This window comes from Helobdella robusta (genome assembly GCF_000326865.2).
Source record: "Helobdella robusta unplaced genomic scaffold HELROscaffold_110, whole genome shotgun sequence".
Lineage (NCBI taxonomy): Eukaryota > Metazoa > Annelida > Clitellata > Rhynchobdellida > Glossiphoniidae > Helobdella > Helobdella robusta.
The window spans coordinates 242,260-252,123 of NW_008703618.1; the positions used below are offsets into that span (position 1 = coordinate 242,260).

A 9,864-nucleotide genomic window follows, 5' to 3' on the forward strand; every position below is an offset into this window, starting at 1 on the left:
ATTATTGACTCATAAATTTTTTTTTCTATTTATAACATTTTAAAATGTCGATAGACGCTTAAATCCGGCCATAAATCCGGCCACCAAATCCGGCCCCGGCCGGATTTGATAAAAAAGCCGGATTTTGGCCGGAGCCGGGGCTGAACTTCGGTGCATCTCTAATACATACATACATACACACACACACACACACACACACACACACACACACACACACACACACACACATACATACATAATACATACCAGAGATGCACTAAATAGTGAATTTGACCGAAGTGAGACAGCTTTTGTTGATCCACTATTTGGTCGAAGCCATTTGCCGATTAGTAAAAAATCCAAAATTTCTATAGCCTTTATCAGTTTATGAAGCAACTTACCTATAGTAGAGAGCCTTGAAAGAAAAATCAACCGGAACACACACGTAAATGGTTGAGACTTTCTCCAGGTCTGACGTCGTTAGCGTTATACAGTAGAAGAACGCTACTAAGACTTCCTCTGAAGTCTCTAGTGGAAAATTCAAGGTCGCAAAAATTAGGTGTCAATGGATGTTGAACAACTCAGCTGACAAGTGTGTGAAAAAAGTGAAGCCATTGTTAAAAACAGAAAAAAATGAAACGCAGAGAAAGAAATAAAATTCACGGAAGATGCATTAAAGTTTGAAGAAATTGTGGGAGCCGTTTAAAATACAGGACATGATATGGGCTGGTTTTCAAATACGTGATGGTCAAAAGCATTGACTAAAGTAAGAAGACAGATGATTGTGAACGAAGGAATATGACATGGAACAAGTGATGACAGCCGTGCAACAAAATCAACAAGACAGATGGACAACGTGGGAGAGTGTGCTCTAGAAAAGTTGAACGTGAAACGATATGTGGAGCATGGCTCCATTAAGACTGACGTTTATTATAAGAGTCATGTATGATCAGCTACCATCAGGAGCAAATCCTGCTAGATGAAAGGTGGCAGGAAAGGCTAAACGTTGCTTATGTGGAAAAATAGAAATGGTGGCCCACGTAATGGCTTCTTACAAGTACCAACTCAGTCATGAACGTTATATGTGGAGGCACAACAAAGAATTGAAAGTACTAGTGGAACTCATTTCCTAAGTTTGCGACGAGGCAAATTCAATGCCACCGTGTAAACTAAGAAAAATCTGTTTCCTAGGAGAGGGTGAGTTGAAGCATACCACGAGAAATGAAGTTTGCAAGTATTTTTAAAAACGGCAGAGATTGGAAGGTCATGGCAGATTTGGAGAAGATACACTACCCATTGTTTATAAAGGATACAGTCGTTATCAGCAGACACTGTCATTTTAGTCAAACTGACCGTACCGTATGAGGCTAATATAGCAGCAAGTTACGCTATAAATACAGCCAAGTATGAGGAGCTTGTTATTGAGAAAGAACAACGTGAGTTAATATGTTTGTTGTACGTAGTTGAAGTCGGTGCAAAAGGTGTTGTGGGTTGTTTAGTGTATAGCTTTAAGAAGTATTTTGGTTTGGCGATTAAAAGACGATCGAGTTGTGTGAAGAACATAAGACATACAGCCGAACAAGCGTCTTACTAGATATGGTTATGTAGGAAGAAAAAGGAACGCGAGTTTAAATAGTTGACAGACAAGCTTGTGTGCACGTAAAGCTTCCGATTACTCAACACTCCCAGATTCGGCTTAACGTGTTAGTTGGCTCGTCAACATAACTCACATCGTGATATGTTTCTATGTAAACTTTCTGACACGCCTACACAATTTATCAGTATAAAGGGTGATTTCAAAGCGAGGCAAATTATTTGTTCAGCATGAAACATCCGACTGATCACTGGATGTAGCCCTGTTTCTTGAGGGTGTCAGGAAGTTAAAGGGCCGAAACATTCGTTGACGGAAACTCTTCCTCTAAAGACTCTTGATGAACGCTCGTTATGTTCCAGTTTTTACATACACACATACACGCACATACATACGCATACATACACACACAAATATATACATACATACATATACACAAGCGCATAAACATTGCGGTCTCTCAGTAATAACAATCATAACGCTTGCGTTCCTTAGCAACATGACAACAAAGAAACATAAGCGCACGTTAATTTTTTTCAATATTCTTGTTTATTTGTGCTATCAATTTTTTGTTTTTATATTTTTGTTCTAGTTGGTTAACGCTGTTTTTGTCGATTAACGTTATTGAATTTTTCCGCGGTTTATTCTTATTAATATTTTCGAATATGACCAACCGCATACAACTTACTGCAAATATATATGGATATTAGTTACACGCCAAGAATTTTTTCAAACTCAATGTTAATCAAACGTTAACTATTTCATCAACTTATTCTTATAAATGCAAATGATACAATTTCTTGCAATGGATGCAATTGAATGAATGTTGATAGGTTGTTCACAATTCCTTCAACTCTCATGGTTTTTCTACTCTTGCTGCGTGCTTGCACTCTTTGCACGTGTCAACACGTGATCGCATTTGCCAACGCGTATGGAAATGTTTGCATACGCAAATGTGTGCAAGCAGGCAAACAGAAGGTTTTCTCCTTCAAATGAGTGTGTCACTAGAACGCATGGACGATTGATTGATTGAACAAGTGAATAAATATAAATAAATGAATGAATGAATTAATTGATTGTATATAATAAAATGAATGACTTAAATTAACTAATTAATTAATTAATTAATTGCGTAAAAGTGAACTTTTTACGCATATATATATATATATATATATATATATATATATATATATAATAATTGCATTCGTTATAACATTCCCATTACAACACTCACTCACACACACAACAGACTCTCTCTTTCTCTCTCCCTCTCTCACACACACAAAACACACACACATACACTGATAGATATACATTATTATTATTATTATTATTATTATTATTATTATTATTATTATTATTATTATTATGTTATTATTAGTTTAGAGCGTAAAATGCATAACTTCAGGCGCGCTTGGACATTCCGCTGATGGTAACATCGCTATATATATATATATATATATATATATATATATATATATATGTATGTATGTATATGTATATATACATATATATTATTTATACAAACACACACACATACACACACACACATATATATATATATATATATATATATATATATATTATTGTATATGTATATATACACCACAATCTCACGCTCGCATGCTCACGTGTTCCTTCTTTTTTTCAATGTTGTCAGGTCGCTATAGATAATTTCATTAACGTCGCCACACTTCATCGCTTCAACGGGGCCGCCGCTGCTCAGAGGCATTATCGAGTCGGGAAGCTGGTGGATAAAAAATTATTGACTGAAAAATGAATGTATAAAAATGAAACTGGGTGGATGGAAAAAAAAATGAGAAGGAGAATACGGTGAAAAAGTTATGGTTCAGTTTAATGTTATGACAAATAAAAAAGACAGGAATTGAAAAATTTGTGGCAATGAAAGATGAAAAGGAAGACGAAAAATAAAATGACACAATTTGTTTGGGAGAAACATTTTAAACTAGAGGAATAAAAAAAAATTATTAAACAATTGTATAGTGAGTAACGAACGAACAAATGAACAAACGAACGAACGTATGGATGAACAAACCAAACCAAAAACTGGAATTAAATTTTAAAAAGAACTCAAAGGATTAAGTGAAAAGAAAAAAATTAAACCAAAATGAAAGGCTTCTCAAATTTAAATCAATAAATGCCAAAAACTCAAACACTCACAAACTAACACGTACAGGTATATATGTACAGTACAGGTATATCAAACTATATATATATATATAATATATAATATATGTGTATATATATATATATATATATATATATATATATATATATATATATATATATATATATATATGTACAATCATTATTTGCATGATATATAATCAAATGAACAAGCTTACACGTGTGTGTTTACGGGGAAAATTTTTAACAAAACAGTTTTTAAGCCTCTCCCTTCGTCGTCGTCCACACCTCTCCTTATTTTTCGCATGAATACACGACTCTGCTGTTCTCTCCATGCAACTCACTCACTCCACGCACATGTCATTCATATCAGCCCTTCCTATGCGTTGGGACGTATTGCACTGCGACACTTTAAATATTGATACGCTGTTTCATCTGATGTAACACTGCTAATCTGATGTTCTGAAACTGATGTTGTTCCTCTGCCATTGAATGAAAGATCGTCAGAATAAAAATGCACATTGTTGGCAGTTATTAACTTTTTTTGTTAAGTTTCTTATTAAATTTTATCGGTTTAAAGGTGATTTAAAAATGAATTGTTAAAATAAATATAATATTTTACATAACAAATAACTCACCTGATACATTTTGAACGTTTTGAAAAAAAATTTTGTTTGTAGAAACGAAAATTTGAAAAAACGAAATGATTAACGGAGCGATAATTCAATTGTGAATATTTAAAAAAATTTGAAGAGTTTTAAAGAAACGCTATGAACAGCAACAATGTACACTCGAGGTACACCATCGTGAAGAAAGGGAAGTTGGTAACGTTCTACAGGAACGGTGACCCCTATCACAAGGGTCTTCAAACGTCCGTCAGTGGAAAGCATTTCGTCACACTGAGCACTCTCCTGTCTTGGCTGAACGATAAAATACCAATAGCAGCCGGTGTTCAGTACATCTTCCGACTGCCGGATGGACACGAAATTACTGACGTCACACAATTTGTCGCCGGGAGATCGTACGCCGTTTCGTCCACTCGTAAACTGAACACGTCCATTCAATACGGTGATGTTTCTCGTAAATGTCACACGCACGGAGATGATGAACCTTGCGATGAAGAAAGTATGGCCGTCGTTCCTAGCAGCAATTTTCAAAATAACGTAAGTCACGTAGGCAAAGGAAATAGTCCCATTAGAAATAGTATGCTTCAACATTCTTGGAACGAGTCTAACCTAGATTCAAAACCCAAGCACCAAAAAAGTGATGCAATTAGTAGGCAGCAAATTCTCGATAACTTGAACAACAAATCACACCACGAAAAACAAAACGACTATCCTAATAACATCGCTGGCGATGTATCTTTACTCGATAACGATTTCTTAGCGAAGCCAGAAAAAGAAAATCATTTCAAACCATTCACTGAAGATTTTAAAAGCAGCGTGGAAGCTACGAATAGTGACGAGGACAAGCAGCCCACTTATCGTAATCATCCTAGGTACTACCTACCACGCTCAGAACCTCGGTCGTTTCAAAGTTCCGCAGAAAGTAGCGGCTCTGGTAGTGACAAACTAAGCAGATTTGAACTACCACGCAATAAAACTTTTCTACCGGTATATGAATCAGACCAGGACACGCTACCAGATAAAAGAAATTCTAGCAGGAAAGAAAGTGTTGCTAAATACGAAAAAACCTCTCGAACACAACGTCCTCGCAAAAATTCTGATGTTAGATCTACTAGAAAGTCAGACAGCCTGCCTAGGCTAGACACATACCGACAAGGCAAAACGGATAACAACGCCGAATGGAATCCTAACAAGTCAGTCGGATTACCAAATGACAAAAACTATCACATAATCGGATCGTATTCGGCAAATGAAGATCTTAGCCATCACATGCCCAACCACGTACAAAGTCCCAAAATCTGGTCACCTTTGTCTCTTCAAAATGACGATAGCAGACGAATGCAAAATTTTAGAAAAGCAAAGCCAAGGATAATTCTAATAAGAAGTAACACTGTTAGAAAAAGTAAGCAGAGAGTTATCTTCAATCCTAATGTTGCCCAGTTATTTGAAGAAGTCTTGAGAGATATGGAAAATATGGTCAAATTGTTATATCCACCGGCTACAGCTCTTTTTACGGCTGAAGAACCATTCGTTAAGGTTTGATTAAATTAAATTTGTTAAACACTTAATATCTCTATCAAATAAATACTTCACATTCAAACTTGTAAGATTTAGCAAAACAAATAAAACATTTTTTGTAGGTTTTGAGTTTCTCTCACCTGTCCACAGAGCTGAGAAGCTGTGAAGAGTTTTTGGTCTGTGGCAGAGAAGCTTTACCTATCGAAATACATCCAGATCATATCGGGTCGTACCAACCTAGCGTACATAAAGGTGCTCATGATCGCGGCTTTTTACCCCCCGTAAAGACTTTCAGATCGGAAGATAATATATATCTAGGTCAGCCATGTTGTAATACTTTCAATTGATACGTCTAAATTAAGACCAAACGTTCTTTTTTCGTATTGCAATAACAATGAGGTATGGACGCAGGTACAGTGCACATGTATAACAAACGCACCGCCCACGTTAAGTCCGGAGCATATAACTGCACACAAAGTCACATCGCGTAATGTTTAAATTGTATTATAACAAACTTAACACCAGACAATTTACTCTTTTTCAAAGGCACGAGTAACCACCACACAAAGCCGCAGGTTAGAGATAGACAGAAAAATAGTGATACCACTCCACCCGTTACGAGCAGTTCCATGAGGCTCGTCAACATTTATCTAGGCGAAAAACCAAAAGGTGCTCGACCTACGCTTAAAAATTTAATTTTTCATTAAATACCAGCTTCATAAAAATATAAAGTTTTTAATAACTAAGCCTACATCAATATTTATTAAACCAATCTACTCAATCTAAAATTTAACAGATGAAAATATAGCATGTGACGGGAAAAACTGCAATTGCAGGCTGCATGAAACTCTGTTCAAACTCATCAAAACCGACCACCAGGACAGCGGAGATTTCAAGTGATTTTTAACAATTAAAAACTACGATACCTTACTGAAACGACGTTCCCAACCGCGCAATACACAGTGCCAACGACTGCAGAATGTATTTTTTCATTTCTCTTTTAATATTTTCATAAATAACTTTTTCATCCAGTTTTAACATTTAGTTTTACGTTTCTTACTATTGAAAAATTTTAAAATAAAAATTTCATTCATCAGAAAACAAATTTTTAGAAAAATAATGCAAAAGTTGCTAGCGTACAACAAAAAATAGCACAAAAAACTAATAAAATATTTCCGTTAAATCCTTCTAGCCTTCCTCTTCGCCAAAACCGAAAGATATTGTTGAGCTGAAAATGTACAAGAAACCAGTTATTCATTCTTACTCATTCATTTGTTGAGAACTATTTTTAAATTTAATTAAAAAATGCAAAATAATTGAAAAACTAAAACGTAGTCGCCTTGTTTACAATGAGAAAAATGAAAAAAAATTTTTAACCAAAATCTAAACAAGCGATAACATGATAATGTAACTTGAGCACCTGTTTGCCTCTTGATTCTAGAACCAAAAAGATGTTGATTTTTAAAGTTTGTTGCTCTTTCTATGCTGGATTTATCTTCAAATTTCTCCATTGAATACTTAGCTCTAACACCGCTGTAAATTTATTAACAACGTTATTATATTTTCAGCCAATGCAGCAATATAAATCAATAGCAAATGATGATATTAGTTTATAATAATGAGCATAAAAGGGAAACACTTCCTAACTTATTCGAGAGTGGAATGAACTCTTCTTCTTCTTCATCATCCACATCTTCATTAACATCCTCCTCATTATCGGCAACACTCATGTCATCATTTTCCTCACCGTCCTGATGCATGTTGGCCGTGTCTTCATCATCCTCTCCCATCTCATCATCACTGCCGGCATTCAAAGCTATTACAGTAGCTGTATTTCAATAAAACTGAATCATTATTTTAATTGAGTATTGAAGTGACAAGAATAAAGAGGCTGCAGCAACAATAAAAAAAAAAATAATCATTAATAGCTTGAATAATCACAATAATAATAACCTCTAAAACTTTTTATTACAAGGGATTCTATCCTACCCCAAAATTGCATCCAACCTGCCGTCACACACTCACTAATTTTTTTATTCATATTTAACCTCGGTCTTGACAGTGTTCCATTCAAGTTTTCTTCACAAGTGGGGAGTCATCAACACCGACTTAAAACCCCACACATGCCGATCTAACCAGTTGTTTATATTTTTGTGAATCATATCCACAAACAATAAACAAGCCAGATGTTTGTCCAGCTCACTCAAAAAATCCACTCACGTACACCAGCTCCAAGTTTAGAACATCAGGCCAATCTTTTATACTTTGTACAACTCAACCAACATCTTAGTTAACGTAAACATACACATCACAGAGCCTACCAACCACATTTGTTTGTAGATGAATTAATTCATATAAAAAACAGAAATGTATGTGCAACAATTGAAAGCAGTTCTTATTTGCTGGAAATTCCCATGAAGTTCTAACAAGATCATCTTCCTTATCAAGTTCATTTCTGGAAATACATTTGCTAACTATCAAAGTCGAGAATAGAATTAGAAGACACAACAGAGATTCATATAAGAACTTCGTCCAAAATTTTGATGGAGAGTCACTACTCACCACCACTAATATTCAATTCAAAAAACTCTTCCACAAAATCCTCAACACTGACTGTTCATGGACAGGTACAAACAAACAGTTGAACAAATTTTGAAGGCAACTATAACAATGTGAGATTAGAAAGTTTTGGTAGTTGTGGAAGCTAAATGTGAAACTTCATTGACACCTTTAAAGGACGAAGCCTCATTGAGTGCCACATTTATTTGCTACCTGCCAATACTATTGAAAGAGAATTTAATGTAACATCTGTTTACACGACTGTAAGGTTACATTAACTTGATAGCACTCAACATGGTTAACAAACCATGACATCAATTACATCCCTGAGCATGTGATGGGATGCAGCTAAAGTATCAGATGTCATTTTTATTAAAGTTATTACGAATAAAAATTAATTTACCAATGTAGAATTACTATTTATAATGTATCAAAGCATTCAGCATGAAAGCCCAATGAAAATAGTCTTGTGAAAAAGTTGGCCATATTAAAAATGCAGCAGAACATAAGTAACAAATTATTTTTTGAAAGCTAAAAATTTAGAAATTTCTTAATAATATTAATTTACTTTTTATTTTTATGCATTTTTTTGACTGTTTCGGGTCATTATGAACACTCTCGAGAACTTCCTCAGGCAGCTTCATTTCCTCCAATTCATTCAACTTCTTTCTCTGGAAAAAAATTAGTAACTTCATTTAAGAAAACCGAAACAAGATATACAAATGTCAACAATAAATCAAATAAAATCTCAGAAACAATAAAAACAGTCGAGAAAACACTGTATGTACCAAGATTGTGGTTGAATTATTTCTAAAAAAAAATTAATTTTTGAAATGTTAACTTTTTGTTCTTTGTAGAGTTCATCCTGTCGTTTGCGTTTTGCTTTCAACCTTTCTTCGTCATCTTCAAGTTTTTCCATAATAATTTTTTTCTTGTTGAGCATTTTCTCGAGACCCTCCTTGAATGTTACCTCGTCTGGTGCCCCGTCCTCATTATCCTCACCATCACTATATTTCAACCGGCTTTTTTTCTCCTTTTTCTGACCTGGGGATAATTTTAATTTTTTGATTTGATTTTATTATTTGACATTAGATTTTACTAAACACATTCATAAAATTATTTAATTTGAGTGCAATCCCTTCTTATCTGTAACGATCTAACTAAATTGTAAAGAAATCGGAAAAATTACAACTGCTGAATAAGAATTTAAGTTTAGAGTGGAAGACTTACATTATTATATCAATCATATTGTCGCGCTGAACAAGCTCGGCCGATGATGTCGTATTGTATATTATATCAAAATTATATATAAAAATTATACTAGGTATGCATATCATTAGGAATAGACACAGAAACAGAAAACATACTTTTTATTTTTACATCGTTCTCATTTTTCAAAACACATACAGGCTTCTTTTTATCATTTTTTTGTTTTCCTCTCAT

At 34.5% G+C, this 9,864-nt stretch overlaps 2 protein-coding genes across 2 annotated transcripts; one reads left to right on the forward strand and one right to left on the reverse strand.

The window, feature by feature from the left end:
- Positions 1–4,488: 4,488 nt before the first annotated feature.
- Positions 4,489–6,762, forward strand: HELRODRAFT_183559 (hypothetical protein; the record flags this gene model as incomplete). Its single annotated transcript, XM_009013157.1, has 4 exons — positions 4,489–5,880; positions 5,985–6,180; positions 6,388–6,531; positions 6,659–6,762. The coding sequence occupies 4 exons, from the start codon at positions 4,489–4,491 to the stop codon at positions 6,760–6,762; spliced, it is 1,836 nt and encodes a 611-aa protein (XP_009011405.1).
- A 710-nt stretch (positions 6,763–7,472) lies between these two features.
- On the reverse strand, positions 7,473–9,864 carry HELRODRAFT_183560 (hypothetical protein; the record flags this gene model as incomplete). The annotated part of the gene is made up of 5 exons (XM_009013158.1): positions 7,473–7,690; positions 8,425–8,475; positions 8,990–9,092; positions 9,263–9,465; positions 9,789–9,864. The coding sequence occupies 5 exons, from the start codon at positions 9,862–9,864 to the stop codon at positions 7,473–7,475; spliced, it is 651 nt and encodes a 216-aa protein (XP_009011406.1).